At 43.7% G+C, this 16,887-nt stretch overlaps 1 protein-coding gene across 3 annotated transcripts in view; it reads left to right on the top strand.

The window, feature by feature from the left end:
- Positions 1-2,976: 2,976 nt before the first annotated feature.
- nr6a1a (nuclear receptor subfamily 6, group A, member 1a) overlaps positions 2,977-16,887 on the top strand; it is a 72,823-nt gene continuing 58,912 nt past the window's right edge. For 2 of the 3 annotated variants that reach the window (XM_070904786.1, XM_070904784.1), the window contains exon 1: positions 2,977-3,043. In XM_070904786.1, the coding sequence (XP_070760887.1) occupies positions 2,977-3,043 (67 nt within the window). Of the gene's footprint in view, positions 3,044-7,601; positions 7,606-16,887 lie in introns of all 3 variants that reach the window. The other variant, XM_070904785.1, reaches the window with a different exon arrangement.

Here is a 16,887-nt window from a genome sequence, read left to right as displayed (position 1 = left end):
TGTGGCCCAGTAAATAAGGTGCAGTGGCTTGGATTTGTTTTTTTAACTCGCAGATAAGCCTCTCTGCTCTTTGGATCCACTTCAGCACATACAAGTCATCCCTATCTCTAAAATTTGGGTAACGTCTCTTCTTCACTTTTCTTGTAACGTCACATCCTCTCTTCAGTCTAGTGAGTCGACTCACCGGTAGGCTTTTCTTAAGAGCGATGGGATTTGAGGATGAAGAAGTGTATTCCGATCTGCAGGTTTGGCGTAAAGAGAGGAAGAGAGAGCATCGTCTTTTTTTTCTGTTCCATTTATATCGAGAAAATTTATTTCTTTGAGGCTATAATGAAGTGTAAATCTCAGGCCTGTAAAGTTACCAAACTTTTAAAAAACACTCATGGAGTGGGGATTGGTCCTTTCCAAAGTAGAAACAAACTATCTACACACTAAGTCTTTATGAGGTGAGTGCTAATAGAACCTCAGGAGGAAATGGATTTGGTGCAAGGTAAACGCACACATGTACTTTACTGTCAGACAGTTCAGTTGGGATGCTCTCTGCTAAAAAAAAACAGAAAAACCCCAGACAACCTTAAGTTGAAAAACTGGAAACCTTGTTCATCCTTCTGACTAAAAATCTCTCTAGTTTGCCCTCTGCAAAAGTTATAATATCTAAGTAACATATATAGATATAGAAAAATAGAGTGCAAAATAATAATAAATAAATAAAAAAAAAAGGAAGAAATCAAGATCAGAGAATAAGATTACTAACCCCCGCATGTTACAACCCCCACCCAACCCCCAACCATCTCTATCGCACGCACACACACACACACACCATCAACTGTGGCTGGGGTGTGATCACACCTAAAATAAATACAGATAAAAAAAAAAAAAACCTAACAAACTGACGATGCAACACATTAAAATGGGTTATAAAGGGCTGCCATGTATGAAAAAACTTCTCCCTTGAACCTCTCAGAGTGTATTTTATATTCTCAAGTTTGAGAAAGAACAAGACATCTTTAAGCCATTAGGATGTAGAAGGACTCTTGGCAGAGTTCCTGTGTAATCGTATGACACGTCTGGCTATGAGAGACGTGAATGCAGTTACCTGTTTTTGTTTCAAGTTAAGAGCAAGTGTTCTGTTAGGGGTCCAAAAATTGATCAGTGGAATTGGTTGCTGAGGACATCATTTTAAAAAACCCTTCCCAATAGTTGTGTAGTGCTGACTATAGAAAAAAACATACGGCTTAGATTGCAGGGAGTGTTATGACATCTACTGCATTTATCTACAACATCTGGATACATTCCAGAAAGCCTAGATTTGGAAAGATGAGGCCTAGGTGTGCACTCTGTCTATGGCCTCCTTCCACCACATGCTATGTAACTCCATATCCAGCTCCTGTTCCCATTTAGTTTTTGCTTTAATTGTACCACTATCTTTAAATGACATGAGGGAGTCATACATTTTAGAAAGTGATGCCCTTTGATGTAGTTTCAAAGAAAGCAGATTGACCCATGCTTGTTTTGGGGGAAGTGATGGAAAGCTGGGAAAAATGGTAGAGGTACAGTTTCTCATTTGAAAGTATCTGAAAAGATGGGATGGAGGTAGTCCAAATGTGGATGATAAAGAAGAAAAATCAGCGCTTCCACATACAAGTCTTGAAAAGTCTTAATACCTTTACTGTTCCACTGGGAGAAAGTTGAATCTAAAGATGGGGGGGGGGGATAAATGATTATTACATATTGGAGCCAAGGTTGATGCAGATAAGAACTTAAGATGGTGCCTACGTTGCTGCCAGATTTTTAAAGTGGTAAGAACTACTGGGCTGTCGGTTTAGCCAGCTGCCTTCACGCTGCCAATCTGAAAACATGATTTCTTGTTCCACGCATTATTATAGTGCGGCCACCAGAGGGCGCTACACACTCTCAACTATTTCTGATTGAGCACTCGTCACTTCATCGTATTTAACTCGCTGTTAACGCCGAACGCTGAACTCTCCTTCTTTGAGTAGCCAAACAGCAGCCTAGCTTGAGCACCAGAAGATAATGGTAGCATTAGCATTAGCGTGCTAGCTTTCGGCTTGTCTCACGAAGACGCTGCTGGCCAGACTCAAACCGCGGGACTCCATATCCCAGAATGCCTGCGGCGCGACAGCCATCCGTCGTTGCGTAATCTCTGTTGTGTATTTTGTGCTGCCTTCAAGTCATGTGGGAATAACCGAGTTTCATGATACGAGCTGCGGAGTAGTCTAATTAGCGCATTTAATTTGTTGATTTAGATGTAAAATAGGGTCGGTCTTTTTTTCCATACTTCATACTTCAGGAAGTATGAGAAAATGTTTTGTTCTCGTGTGTTCATTGACACTTAGCCTACTAGGTCCAGCTAGCTAAACAACAAATTCACATAGCCAGTTAGCTACATATAGGCCTAAAAAATATATTTTTTGTATAGCTCCCTGATATTTTAACATTAACTTATCATAACTATGCATCCTAATGAATTAACAACAGAATTATTGTTGTTTTGGGGGGCCGATACTACTTTGGTCCGGTTTTGACGCGGGCTAGCCGACTATAAACATTTGTAATTATTGGTAATTCTTCTAATGCATTTCTTATGTTTGCTTTAACATTTCAACGTTATTTAGTGACCCTGCTTTCTAATTGGACTTGAGAGTGGGCGATCCTCCACGCTCCTCACAGGTCCCCGAACGCACCACCCCTGGGGGTGTGGATCCAGTTATTCCCCGCTGACTGGAAGCAGTGGGCTAAATCATGGGACGGCGGTCCGAGCGTTGAGCCAGCCAGGCCGAGGACAGGGACAAAGCAGTGGCAGCTTGACTCACGTTCAGACTACGCTTCATCGCCACCACCAACACCACCACCACCACCACTGTCACCTCACCATCCTCACCGACAGTGTTGCGGGCTCTTCGTGGCGGCGAGAGGCGACCATCGGGCTGACTCGGGATCAGCCCATGCGGGAGGATGGAGATAGAGAAGAGGACGAATGGGTTCGACTACCCGGAGAGAAACAACGCAAAGTCCGTTAACGGTAGGCAAACACGACACCCGGAGCCCCTGGTCTTGCATGTTCACACACACACGCACACACATCATCAGGTTTACTGTATAACACACTGCTGCTGCCTGTGACCGGATCACACCTTTCCTCACCTCCAAACATTACCGCATGGCTCCGCTATTTTTAATTAACCCCCCCAACACACACTCACTAGTGCATCCATCACCGCTCACAGGCACCGCAGCCACTTCTCCAAACTCTGCACACTTGTGAACGCGCGTGAAACCCCGTGTTTGTGGCCATTCTTGTCAGGTGAAATGAAGTTTGGGAAATGCCTCTCTCTTAACAAGTGGTGGGAAGTGGCCTGCCGTTGGGCTGAGCGGAGAGAGCGCACTTTTGGCCTGAAATGTAGGCTGAGTTTGCTGTGTTTGCTTGTTTTGCATCAGCGGAAATGATCGGATTGTCTTTATTATTCCCGGGGTGTTTGCTTGCTTGCTTCGTGAGGTGTGTGTGTGTGTGTGTGTGTGTGTGTGTGTGTGTGAGTGTGATAGCTGGAGTCGGGCTCGCTGGGAACAGAGGTCGGAATGTTTTTATTTGGAGGTGGTCAGTCAGGCTCGGGGAGATCGTAAAAGGTGAACTTTTGAACTTGGAGAACGCCCTGAAGCCATTAGCGTTTTTTGTAGTCCCCCCCCTCCCGCAAAAAAAAAGAAATCCGGTGTTGCAGGGCGGAAAAGATGGACATGTGATAAATGGGCAGGATGCGTTCAATTTCTGTAGGATTCATCTCGCAGCTTGTTGCAGATGACACTGACTTTGGTCCTTTTTACATGATCAGCATACAGGGGGGGTACCCCTACCCCTACCCCTACCCCACACCTCACTTCTCATTCAGTTCACTTAAAATTTATTATTTCCTCAGATGTTCCATATTGACCACTTCCAGGCCCCACCAAAACTAAACCCCACAATACCTTGCAGCGGCGTCTGTCCCAGGCGCCAGTCTCATATCGTGCCCCCCCCCCCCCCCCCCCCCCCCCCCCCATGCGGGGGTGACTGAAGATTTACTGACATTTCCAAGATTAAAATTCCTTTAAAACTCTGCCCGACCTGAGCGCACTCGCCGTGATTTATGCGGGCGCATTAACGTGGACTGTGTTTTCTGACTGGTGTGTGTGTGTGTGTGTGTGTCACTTGATTGGAGAATAACAGTTGACTTAATGGGCCTAATTATGAAGATAGAAGAAGAAGAAAAAGGCCAGCAGGGGCATATGATGGGTTTGTTATGTCCCAACAACAATTACCAAAAAAAAGATAGACTAAAGGCATTTTCAAAACCTTTATTTTAATAAATGAAGAAAAAAATTACAGCTACATCAAAATCTTTTAGACATTAATGTACCCCATTTTTACTTTTTTTTTTTTTTTACTATATTCTGACGTTTTATAAACAAAACAATTCATTGATCAGTTGAAGCACTCTGCAGATTAATCAGTAATGAAAATACTAGAGCAGTTTTCACGATTTGATGGTCTCCTGCGCTACGTTTTTTTTTTCAGAAGCTAGAAGTAATCAAACGCTTAGATAACTAAATACGCGAGTACACTAATAAATGCAGACACTTCACGGAATAAACCAAAGGGAGCTGAATATGTTTTGAAATCCAGTCATGTATGTTATTTTCTAGTAAGACCAAATTAAGAGCCCTTTTTCAAAAAAGAAATTTACTCATTGTCCTGAATACAGTTCATGTAATACAATAAATAAAATAAAAAAAATGAGGAAGGCCTTCTCATCCAAACCGTTGTGTCATTTTCACGGCCAAACGTTCTCTGGTTCCAGCTTTTCGCTGCCTTTGACTTATGTGACCGTAAACTGCAAACTTTTGTCAAAGCCATTTCTTGACACGTCACCATGGGCTCTGGGAAACCGAGATGGACATTTTTGCCCCCCCATTTCCCTGACATTTTGTAGACCAAACCACGATTTGACGATTTTTCCACATATATATATATATATATATATATAAAAACAGTCGTCCGATGAATTAATAAAGAAAATAATCGTTAGCCGTAGCGGCAGAAGAAAGAGACAGATGTTACAGATGTTAAGGTCCAGCTGGTTAACCCATCACAGACCGGTCAGAGGTGCACAAAGCCTTTCTATCACCTCACATTGTCACGTAGAAAACAAAGCAGCCGAGCCCTCCTTCCAGCTCCTGCCTCTGGGCTTTTCCACATAACCACATTTGGAAAACAAACTCAATTTCCATTGATCTTTGAATTGACCAGGAATCCCCCCCCCCCACCACACACACACACGCTCACTGAAGTATGCTACTTTTAATGTAATTGAACTCGGAGGAAGACGAAGGAGCAGTGAGAAGGAGGAGGACAGGTTGGGTGGAGGGGTTAAGTATTTGTGTGGATCTGTGTTTGGGCCCCGGGGGTTTGCAGGCTGGCACGGTGGGGCAGATAGGCTGAAAGAAAGTGCTTTGTCAGCCCTTGCTCTGGCTGTGGGGGTGGTGGTGGTGGTCGGTCCTTTCCCCTCGGGGCAGGGTGAAGGGGGGGAGGCTGTGCAGTGGGTGGGGCAGGGACAGGATGCGAAACCCCCTGCCGTGACGCTTGAATAAATGACCCAGGAGGAGTACAGTAGAGGAGGAGGGGCTGCTGCTGGTGGCAGTGGTGGGAGGGAGGGAGGGGGGTCGTGGGTGGGGGCCCACGCAGGCAGATGTGATCCATCATGTAGTGTTTTCTTCTTCTTCTTTTTCTTCTTAATTTGACTCCCTCCACTATCAGTAGATCTCTGTCAACAGCAGCACAGAGACAAGAGCTGCACCTCACCTCTCTCTCTCTCTCACACACACACACACACACACACACACACACACACACACACATCAAATGAGTGTATTTTGAATTGTTGGAACAAATCTGTAATGTAACTCTCCTGTTCTAACCGGACAGTACTTACTTGGACTGAAAAAGGGGGGCTGACATGGGCTCAATCGGGCTGCTTTGTTAAAGTGAAGTAATCCTTTTTACCCAACATAGGGCAGCTTTTCTGTTGCTGTTAAGATGGAAAACATTCGCTGAATGTTTCTGTTGGAAAAATGTGTCATTTTCTGAGAATATTCTCATAACATTCTATGTTGCGTACACAACAAATTAAGGTACATAACAATCATTCTGAATCATTTATGAAATGTCAAAAAAAGACCTGGCCGGGGGGGGGGGGGGGGGGGGGGGGGGGATTGGCTCTTTTGACAGTAAAATACGGTAACATTTATTTAACCACAGGTGTGTTACAGAAACAAGCAGGGCTGGTTAGTCTTCTCGTAGAGTCTTGGATTTTCAGGATTTAGATTTGATTGTCGTTTCCCTCTTCAGCAAATGAATTGAACAGGTATTTTAAGTCATTTTTATCGAGTATTTTGATTCCTTGTTCAGACCGAATGGAAGTTGTGGAAATGCATAGGTTCTCCACCCGTCCCTAGATAATTTCACCAGACTCAAGAAAAATTCTTCACTGGGGGGGGGCTGATTAGCATTTCAAACAAAGCGATTTATCTCGCAGCACGCTCCGCGGCAGATGGCTTTACCATTTGAAGGCTCAAGTTTGATGAATGAAGGCATCTTCAAGTGTTCGGAGCGAGGTCCTGTATGTGCTGTAAACATGGCAGATCAGTGAAAAGTGAAAAGGCTTCAGGCAGATTGTTTGGGCCTGAAATATATTGGATTTTCTTATTTTGTCAACAAAAAAAATGAAAACTGGCCAAATAAGAGTAATAAGAACAATGACACACAGGATTTTTTTTGGTTTTTAAGAGGATTGGCTTGATGGATTGAACGTTGTTTCTGTTTTTGTTGGATAGCTGGTTAAGTTCTTTCTATATTTGCTCAGGAAAACGCTCATTTTGCAAAACATTTCAAGACATCAGTGCATTGGAAGATGTGGTGGCTTTGTGTCATTTCTGTGCATGCGTTAGTGCAGCGAATTCGTTCCTCAGTTTAGATGAATGAACCATTTGTTCAGTTTCCTTCTCAAAATCAAAATGTGAAATCTAAAACTCTCTGGTGTTTTCCCCTTTTCAGGTGGTTGAAGTTTCCTTGTGTCTTTGATTTTATTTTCACATGTGAAAACTGTCACGTCTGTGAAGCGCATGTGCTCTTCATTCACCTGCAGGCTTTTTTCATAAAAGGATTGACGTAAAATTCTCCAAAATGTCTGCTGGCCATCGGGATGGGCAATATGATGAAATTCCATATTTCATAATAAAAAGCCACGTTGACCTTCATGACAATACATGCAATGATAACATTAACTCCTTACTCATGCTCGCTCTTTTCTCAGTTGTTTGTCCTAATTATTTACAGCATGACCAGTTCAGAATTATTCTGAATTATTGGTTGTTTGGGAAAAATAGAAAATAGCACAAAACGATTTCAACGCTAGGCTTTTTCTCCATCTTCACAGCAGAGCTAATTGACTGAGGTAGATCTCTAAAAGGATCAAATGAAGCTCAAATACGCGTGAATAAAATGTGTGCGTGTGTTGAACAGTGCAAGGGAGGAGGCCGGTGTTGCTGAGGACGGTCCCTTCTCTGCCTCAGAGGTCCTAGAGGCTGAAAGTCCTTTATCCCGATGCTGCTGTTTCCAGGCAACACACATGTGCGTGGTCAGAATGAAGAGGGTCAGATGGTGATGCGGTAGCAACGACAAGAGGGCGGCAGCAACCACACACACACACACAGGCGTGCGCGCAATGCAACAGTCACGTGACGCTGCAGTGTCAGTACAGCCACATTATCCCACAAACACCCTCTAACCTGACACTTCAGGCGCTTTGCATTTAACATTTCACTCTACAATGTGACCTGCTTCACGGGCCATTTGCTTTATTATTCATAATAATTTTTTCGTGCTTTAGTCTGTCTTGTTTCAACTTGCTGACCCTCTGAAAAGGCCCGCACCGGGGGAAAGAGGCCTCGGGAACAAATGGAATTATTATTAGGATTTTATTGTTTTGATTATAATAATGGGTATTTTTTTATAATCCCCCCCTTTTTTTCATTTAGTGGATAAAAACTGGTGCTAAAACACAGCCGCACAAGAAACCTGCCAAAAATAATAATCAAGTCAAAAATTCAATCTGATATCTGATTTTTTTGATCAAGGTTTAATACCTTGCACTAGTTGTGAGATCTGTCTTTTATCTAAAATCTTTATTGTCTTTGTCTTTTTTTTGCGCAATTCCGTGCAGACTTTCAAGGATTCTGGTGAAGGTTTTATTTTTCTGTACAAACCGCTGACGTTAGATCAGATCAGTGTGTGGCTGCACGGTGGCATCTGCATTTATTGCCGTCAGTAAATGGTCACTGGCCTGTCTAATCTGAGATGTCCACTGTTACAAACATGATCTAAAGGAAGGACTGTTGTGTTTCGAATCCTGAAGTGATCAAACGAACGTTCCCGTGAATTCAAATACAGGTCCACACCACGGGTGATTGATTAGACGCAGTTACAATTTGATTTAAAGTGCCGTGATTTGATCCAATCAAAACCACTCTCATCGTTCCTTCGGCACATTCTGTCATTAATCGTTGGGGCTGCAACGAATTATTTGTGTTATGTGATCTGTAAAATGTTCCCAAAACAGTGCAAAAACCATGACAGGGCTGAAACACCCAAAGATATTTACTTTATGGCGATTCTAAAACAGAGAAAAGCAGAAAATGCTCATGTTTAAGAAAGTGTTTGGTGTTTTTGCTTGAAAGGTGACTCTAATGATTCAATTCTTGTCAATTTGACTAATTGATTTATTCAGCATGCAATCTGTGTTCGAAAACTCAATAAAATCCCATTTCCATATCACTCAGGGAAGGATGGAGTGAGGAACAGGAACTGATTTTAAAATGTAACAATGATTGATGCGGAAAGAGTGCAATGGATAGTAATAGTTAGCAATTAGTCATTTAATGTCCATGACTTCTGATACTTACGTAAATCAATTAATGATTGATTGAAATCTTTAAGTTGATTTTTTTTCCCCCCAATTTACGTTGATGAACTGAACTTCCATCCTCCCTAAAACACTTCCAGCGCCGCTCCCATCCTCTCGCTGAGCTCACAGCTCTTCCCCCAAGGGCTGCTCCTGTGGTTTTTGTTGTTGTGTGGATTGTGATGGACACGTGGGGGGTGGGGTGGGGGGGGGGTGGCAGCAGCAACAGCGAGCGCTATGGGAACGGTGACAAGGGGTCAGTGGGATGTTGCTCTTGAAGCATTAATGGCCCGCTCTCCGCTGACCTCCGCGTAACCCAGGAAAGTATTTACAGCCTCCACTTGATCCATGAGCTACAGGCTGGGGTGGCAGTGAGGCTGCAGCTCTCTCTGTCTCTGTCACTCTCTCTCTCTGAGATGTTTGCTCGCTCGATCCGGACGCAACCCCGAGGTTCTAACAGCTGCCGACGAGCAGCAGGGCAGGATGGGGGAGGAAGCTGCCATAAACCATATTTTGAAGGGGAAATGCATTACAGTAAGTATGGGGGACAATTGGTACAGTGACGCCGGCGATCTGTGAGCCACGCTTTTGTCGGGCCTCTGTGATATTCAACACGTAGCATAGCCGGAGGCCATAAATGTCCTCCATTTGAGTTTGAATTTGGGTGGAGGATGAGTTTACAGGCAGCTGTAAAAGGCTGAACTTGGTATGTAGAGTAGGGATGGCTTTCCTGTGAAAGCCACGGTGCTGGGGGGACGCAGTTGTCGGAGGGTTATAAAAGAGCAGCTGAGGAGTTTCAATTTAAAAGCCGCCATTTCCATTTCGGAGGAGGAAGCAGCCGCTCATTTGGCTGTTTTGAACCGGAAAGAGAAACTTCGGGTCACACGTGATGTGCCCGGTGCGTTCGGCTCAAGAGGTCCTCCCACACCGGGGATCTTCCTCGCTGATTTACAGAGCGAGCTCATCACCAGGCACCAGAGTCATTTCACAGTCAACAGAAAAGACACACAGAGCTGTGCACATTGACTCTTTTTTTTAACAGGAATCTGCTAAACAGTGACTGTTCTCATTACCTAAACACACACGGTTATGAGCAAACTGTCCCCGATTGCCCACTTCAGTTTGTGTTCTTAACTGCTGTGCACACGAGGGCATGTAACGATACTTTTCCTTATCGCTAAATCTGGCGACGTTTTTCCAGTTTGTCATTGAGTCACCAAATTTTAACGGTGATGTCTTCAGATGTCTCGTTTTGTGCAACCGACAGTCCAAAACTGTTGAGAGTAAAGCAGCCATTCTTCCTTTTTTATAAATGACAATCTTTTTGATTGTTAGTTTTCTGGCAATTGACTGATTGAATAATTGACAAATTGCTTAAAGTAAAGAAAAAAAACGCACACAAAAAAACCCTGGGTGTGACAGCTCAGAAAATAAAAGAAAAACATAAAAAAAGCAGTGTGGATTTTTGGTGTTATTTCAGCACATGATGTGCAGTATTATTTATTCCTTTATTTGTTTAATAGGACGTCAAGTAACCTAACTGCTGGCACAAAACTGGAACAAAAAAAAGAAAGAAATGAGATCGTAATGATTTATTTAAAATATACATCACCACGGCATTTATTATGGGAGTAAGACTTTCTGTTTGCTGTCAAAAAATAAAAAAAGTTAAAAGTTACAAATACATTTATATACATTTGATAATTCAGTCTAAGAATGACCTGTAGTTACTCGACACATTACGGATGCAGTTCAAGAGGTCAAGAGTTAGTTCTTGCAATCAATCAATCAATCAAGACAATCAATAACTTTTTACCACAAAAAATACCCAAATTTTTTAAGGGAGATCAGTTTTGATTTTTCACCAAAAATGTCACCAATTTCAGTGTTTTAGTCTGAGCTGCCCATGTCAGGTATGATCAGAGGACCCTGGCAGTCTGAACTGAGATTAACAAGAAGTGAGATGCAGCTTTTTTTTTTTTTGGGCTGGTTTTGTAAGATGATTATTATCAGATGGCTGCCATAGGCCTGAGTTTGCACAGTGCAGTGCGCTCGGCGGGCTCTGCGAGGTAGTAAAACTCTGACCCCTGGCATGATGAAAGGGAAGTTGCTCCTTTGAGCGTGTCATGCGGCGGTGACGGGAGCCCCCGCCCCTCTGACCACAGCGTGACCCTCGGCCCGGCCGCCTGCCGGGATTAGCACAGAATAAAGACATACATTCATTAGTTTAACATAACATACACTGATGACTGCACTATGAGAAAGTCTCCGAGGCTATAAAAAGTGGCCTTAGCCCATTGTTTGGTCTTAAAGGCTGCATTGTGGCCAACACTGTAGCATTAAATAAAAAGATTATATTATAACCTTAAGTGGGTGATCAATTTAACTTGAATATCCATCAATGACATGGAGATCTTTTTTCCTGAAAAAGGGAAATGTATGTTTCAAAAAATCCAGTGCTTAATCGCATTTTTTCATACATATTTCTCCTGGGATCATTTTATTTTGACCTATGATGGCTTGTTTGTCATTGTTGCCAGTTGTATATTGCCAGGCGATGCTCAAATATCCTTTTGTGTCAGTTACTTGCCTCTTGGATTTCTTCCCCGTTTTTTAACCTTCAAGGGTACAGTTTGGCCTGTTTGGTATCTTAAATGTTGAACTATTCCTTTTATTTTTAGTAATAAAGTTCTGTGTATTTAAGAATTAGGCAACAAGAGCTGAGGAGCTTAGATTATGTTTGATACTATATGTCTTATGTCATGCGGTCTAAAACGCTGGTATCGTTTGTCCTGCACATGTAGATTTGTGCAAAAGGTTTGGTGGTTTATCTTTTGTTATATCCCTCCAAAAAGGCTGAAAAACAAATTTAAGTGTCTACGAGTGCTGGAAAAACTTAGATATATCTGAAATTTTATTATAAAATTTAGAAATAGAGAAAATATAGTTAATGTAGGGCTTTTTGCCTCCAGTTCAGTTTTAGAAGTCTTAAAATGATGTGTCTCTTGGGTTTCTGGTTCAGGCGATGAACCCCCCCCCCCCCCTTCCAGGTGATCAGACGCTGTAAAGTCAGAATGTGAGGAACGTGAGCGTGTTCCGTGAACTTGAGTGGCGCTGCGAGGCGGCACCGCAGGGCCGCGCGCTCTGCCGGCCTGAAGCAGCGGGGAGGACAGAGTAGACATTGTGCTGCGCCGTGTTACACACAGAGGTCAGGGGTCAGGTGTAGGGGTCAAAGGGATGGCTGCGGAGCCGCCCGTGAAGCCAACACTCGAGTTCCTTCACAATCTGTCATATGCAATATGGACCCACACTGTTTGCCACGTCGACAGGGGGTCTTCACCTGTGGGACCAGGTGTAATGTAGCAACCTTCTCGGATTCAGCAGGCCATTCACACCCACTTGGAAGCAACATCGAGCCCCATAAAGGAACAATAAGGCTTTGATAGCAGCCAGCTAGATAGAGTGGTCCAGCAGCAGCAGTCCCCCCTAAAGCCAGGTGGTCGCGTAACAGTGGCAAACATCTCCCCACTCCACTTGGTTATAATCCCATCTGTTCCTCCAAGGCTGTCTGAGGCAAACTGAAACTCCTTACTGTCATGGTTGGGTGTCTCCGCTGGAGGGGAGGGGTGTGGGGAGCATGGATCAACTGGAGCCCAAGGGGTAAAGCAGCCCTCTTTACGCTGACCTCTCAGCAAGCACGGGATTCATTCTGTCCTGCCGCAGAGTGGAAACAATGATCTATCTGTGGCTGCCGCTTCCTCTCATCCATCTTACAATTGGGAGGGGTGATTGATTGATTGATTGGTTGATTGATTGAGTGAGTGAGTCAGTGAGGAGCTGATGTCACACAACCCACAACTGTATTGTTCACGATGAATCTTACAAAAACGTTCCCCGTCTGTGCTGTCCTCACTGCACCAGTCGGGCAACTAGCTGCTTACACGCGGAAAACCGTGGATTTTCATGCCATGACGTTTAAAGCTTCTGTGGGCAGAGCTCTTTGTATGCTCGGCCATGGCGGCTTTCATTGCTCATGCTAGCTACCCGGATCCATTCCAGATTCTTTCCCCCCTGGCATGAGTCAGAAATACAAAATGCATCGCCCTCTGTTTACCCCAGAACGTTTCGACAAGAGAATTCTACTAGACTCCCAAAGCTTTCACGAACCAGCTTTAGGTTGAATCAGCAAACACTCACTCAGAGACGGATATCTCAAAAACCTGGCCAGATAACACCAAAACTATCTGCATGGCTAGATAGTGACCCTTATTTAACAAAAACAAACGCGTTCAAATAAATGCATCTTCTTGAACACCAAATTAAAAGGTGAAATATAGTAACACCGGGACTCTGCCATGCAGTGTCTTATATGTGATTCAAAGAATTGTAAAGACAGTGTAGCCAGTGTTAAAGAAGGTTAAAACAGCATTGATACGAGTAGATAGTCTGGTTTTAGTTGGAAGCCAGGCTACTAAGTTTTGGACAAACTCAAGTGAATTCATGATTATTTACACATGGAAATTGTCTTGTTTTGATGTAAAAAAACAAAACAAAAATGCACCGATTGTTATGCCAAGAGTTATTTCACGTCTCTCTATTAGCAGCTACTGCTCAGTCAAAGAGGGGCAGAATATCCCATTAATGGGTTTATTCACGGTGACAGAGAGACTCAGTGGGGGGTATCGGAGGTTCAAAGAAACAGTTTGACCTCACTAAGGCTTCAATGGACTCTGGCATCTAAATTCGGCCTCGAAACCGACTCACTGACTCCTCTCTCCACGTCTTCGTCACCATTTCCCCCTTTCTGTCCTGTCCTGTGTTTGGAGCCAGGCCTGCAGTGTGACATGTAGTGCTGAGATGGGGGGGGGGGGGACAGGGCCAGCCAGGCTGGCAGGTAGAGGCCAACCTACTCAGATAACAGGCTGGCGTTGCCCTCCGCTGGCCATGCGGAACCCCGGCCATCTGGGACAGAAGAGCGGGGATAGTGATGGACTGATAGGGGCTGCATGAATGTTGGGGAGGGATTCCTGGGCAGGGCTAATTGCTTCAGGTTGAGGACCTCAGAGGGTGGGCCACTTGGTGTGCATTCAGTATCTGTTGCATGTAAATCCTAGTTGAAGCCTCTACATTGTGGCACCAACAAGTCCAGCCATATGGCACTTCTGCTGTATTGTAATATACATTACAGTGTCTACTTTGACCACAGTGTGTAAAGACTTAAACCACCACTGGAACTATTATTGATTGATTATTATGGTTATGTATTGTAAGAGACTTTGGAGGTCTTTCCTGTCCCTTGGATTTTAGAGACATTTTCTTTGGTGTTCATATCAGTAAAGAACAAATGATGAAATATGAGCACCAGGCTACTGGGCTTCTAGGCAAGAAAGGGTGTAACGTTGTGTGTTTCTTGATTACAGATCAAACCTGCTGTGGTGGGTCAGTTTCTTGAATCAGAATGACTTTTAAATTGCAGCTCAGTTTTTTTTTTTTTTTTAATAGTCTTAAATTAAAAATTCAAAAGCAATTGCTCTGTAGTTAGAGAAAGGTTCACAAAGTCGAGCTGGGTGAAGTTGGACAGCCTGGGAAACCGTTCAATAAGCAAACATGACCCAAATAGGGCTGCAACTAACAATTATCTTATTCATCTGCAGATTATTTTCTCAATCAATCATTTCATCAAATGGCAGAAAATGGTGGGAAATGCTCGTCACAATCTAACAGGGTCCAAGGAAAGTTATTCAAATTGCTTGTTCTTTCCAACACTTGTTTCTTTCTAAAACTCAAAGATATTCAGTTTACTATCATATATGACACAGAAAAGCATTGAATCCTCACATTTAAGAAGCTGGAACCAGAGAGTGAGACAGTGCTGCAGGCAGCAGCCATGCGAGGAACTGCAGCATATGATATGTGGAGCCGTGGCGGCTGCTGCTTGGTTCCACAGGCAGTGAGTCTCTGGCCAGGTGAGCCGGACTCGTTCAGTAAATGCTTCAGAATTAGCATCAACCGCTCAGAACATGCTTGAATCGGTCATCACGTGGAGTAAATAGATGTCTGCATTCACTTGCTCACACTTGAAAATTGCACCTTCAATCTGCCTGAGCTCATCACCTGTGATGAAGGGCTGGCGCACTGCTGAGCCACTTGTGGTAAATGCCATATTGAGCATGCAATAGCATGTCTCCATCCACAAGGAGGAATACAGAAGAGACAAGAGGTGGTATGTTATTTTGATGGGGAGCTGATTGGGCCGGAGGTTGCGGAGGTTTTGGAGGTGAAAGGTTAAAGATGCAGCCTTCCTTTGTCAACACACAATGGGCCTCAGCGGAGCAGGCTCCGGCTGCATTGGCTGCTGCTGGAAGCCTTCCCGGCCTCTGGCTATAATGGTCAATAAACTGTCATGAGGATTAGCAACAGAGACCACACACTGGAGAGCCCCATTCTTCTCCACTGATGGTCCATTATCAGTGAACACTGCAGCCTTGGAGTATGGACTGAAACGAGGCTTAATCCTGATCCCCATCCGAAATGCCACTATTAAGAGCTGACCAGAAAGTAGCAGAGAGAAAATTGGAAAATGATGTGTGGGAGGACTGAATGCATTACCACGCAACGCGGTCGAGCAGGTTTTAACTCTTAAAAACTTCAAAACTGTTTTCATGTATGGAAATAAATGGAAACTGGTGGCGAAAGGAGAAGCGTCAGTTCACTAAAATAAAATAAAGATAAAATGTTCTCACTCGCCTGCAGTGGTATCTAGCCACGTTTTTGGTTCGATTTGCCCAGTTTTTGAGGTATCCGTCTGAGATTCCTGGCTCCCCCCAGATACAGCGGAGGTGAATGGGATTTTGTTTGTGGTGCTCACGGCGTTGAAAAGTAATACAATTCAACAGCAATGTCTCCTTTCAGAAACACTGTCCCAGGTACTGCGGATAATCCACAGAACACGCTGTCAACGGTTATCATTGGAACTATTCTTTTGCGGCGAAATTGATTCACAGTGATATCTGTAAAATTCTATATTATACCTTGCTAAACATCAGCATGTTAGCATCGTCACTGGGAGCATGTGGGAATGCTGGCCATGTTACTGTTAGCGCACACGCACAGTCTCACAGAGCAGCTAGTGTTGCCATAGACCCTTAGTCTTGGTAATTGCTGTGAGCAACGCAAATGAAATTCCATTCACCTCCATTGTTGGGTAGAAGCAGAAACCTCACGAGACTGATGGCTCACAGCATGATCAAATAAAAGCCAAACGTACCTGTATGGCTGTATATGACTCGTGGTGAGTGAGTAAGTATGTTTTCTTTTTCATTTAGGTGAACTGTTTTTTTTTTTTTTTTTTTTAAAACCCAAAAAACTACTGCACCATGCTGAGTAATTTAAAGTAATTTAAAGTAAATGGGTTTAAACACATCTTACAATGGCATGGTCTTCTAATTTGACAGTTGGCAAATATACTGTAGCCGTGAAATAGTACAGTGGCTGAATGCATACAAATATATAATTGTTAGTTAGTCGAAATGACTAATTAACTTCATTTTTTTTGCCTCTACATCAGTGTTGCTGTGAAAGAAAATGGAAGAAGTTATTCCTAAATTGATTGTTTTTTGTGTGTAAATCTCACGTAAAAGCTGTGATATACAGTATGTCAGAGTTTTAGTATCACCGTGGTGGTTGGGGGGGGGGGGGTTGCTCACAGACATTCACCTTTTGTCTGCACGCGTGTTTGTGTGTCATACGTCAATATAAGTGTGTGTCTGTTGAGGGGAGGGCAACCGAGGCACGTGTGTGTTGGAACAGAGCTTGTGTGTGTCGGTGTATGCTCCAGGGAGAACATATGCTGGTGTTGACTAGAAGGTGGGGGGGG

The sequence above is a fragment of the Enoplosus armatus genome, chromosome 4 (genome assembly GCF_043641665.1).
Source record: "Enoplosus armatus isolate fEnoArm2 chromosome 4, fEnoArm2.hap1, whole genome shotgun sequence".
In the NCBI taxonomy this organism is placed as follows: domain Eukaryota; kingdom Metazoa; phylum Chordata; class Actinopteri; order Centrarchiformes; family Enoplosidae; genus Enoplosus; species Enoplosus armatus.
Note: the sequence above shows the minus strand (reverse complement) of the source record. Positions and strands in the feature narration are given on the sequence as shown.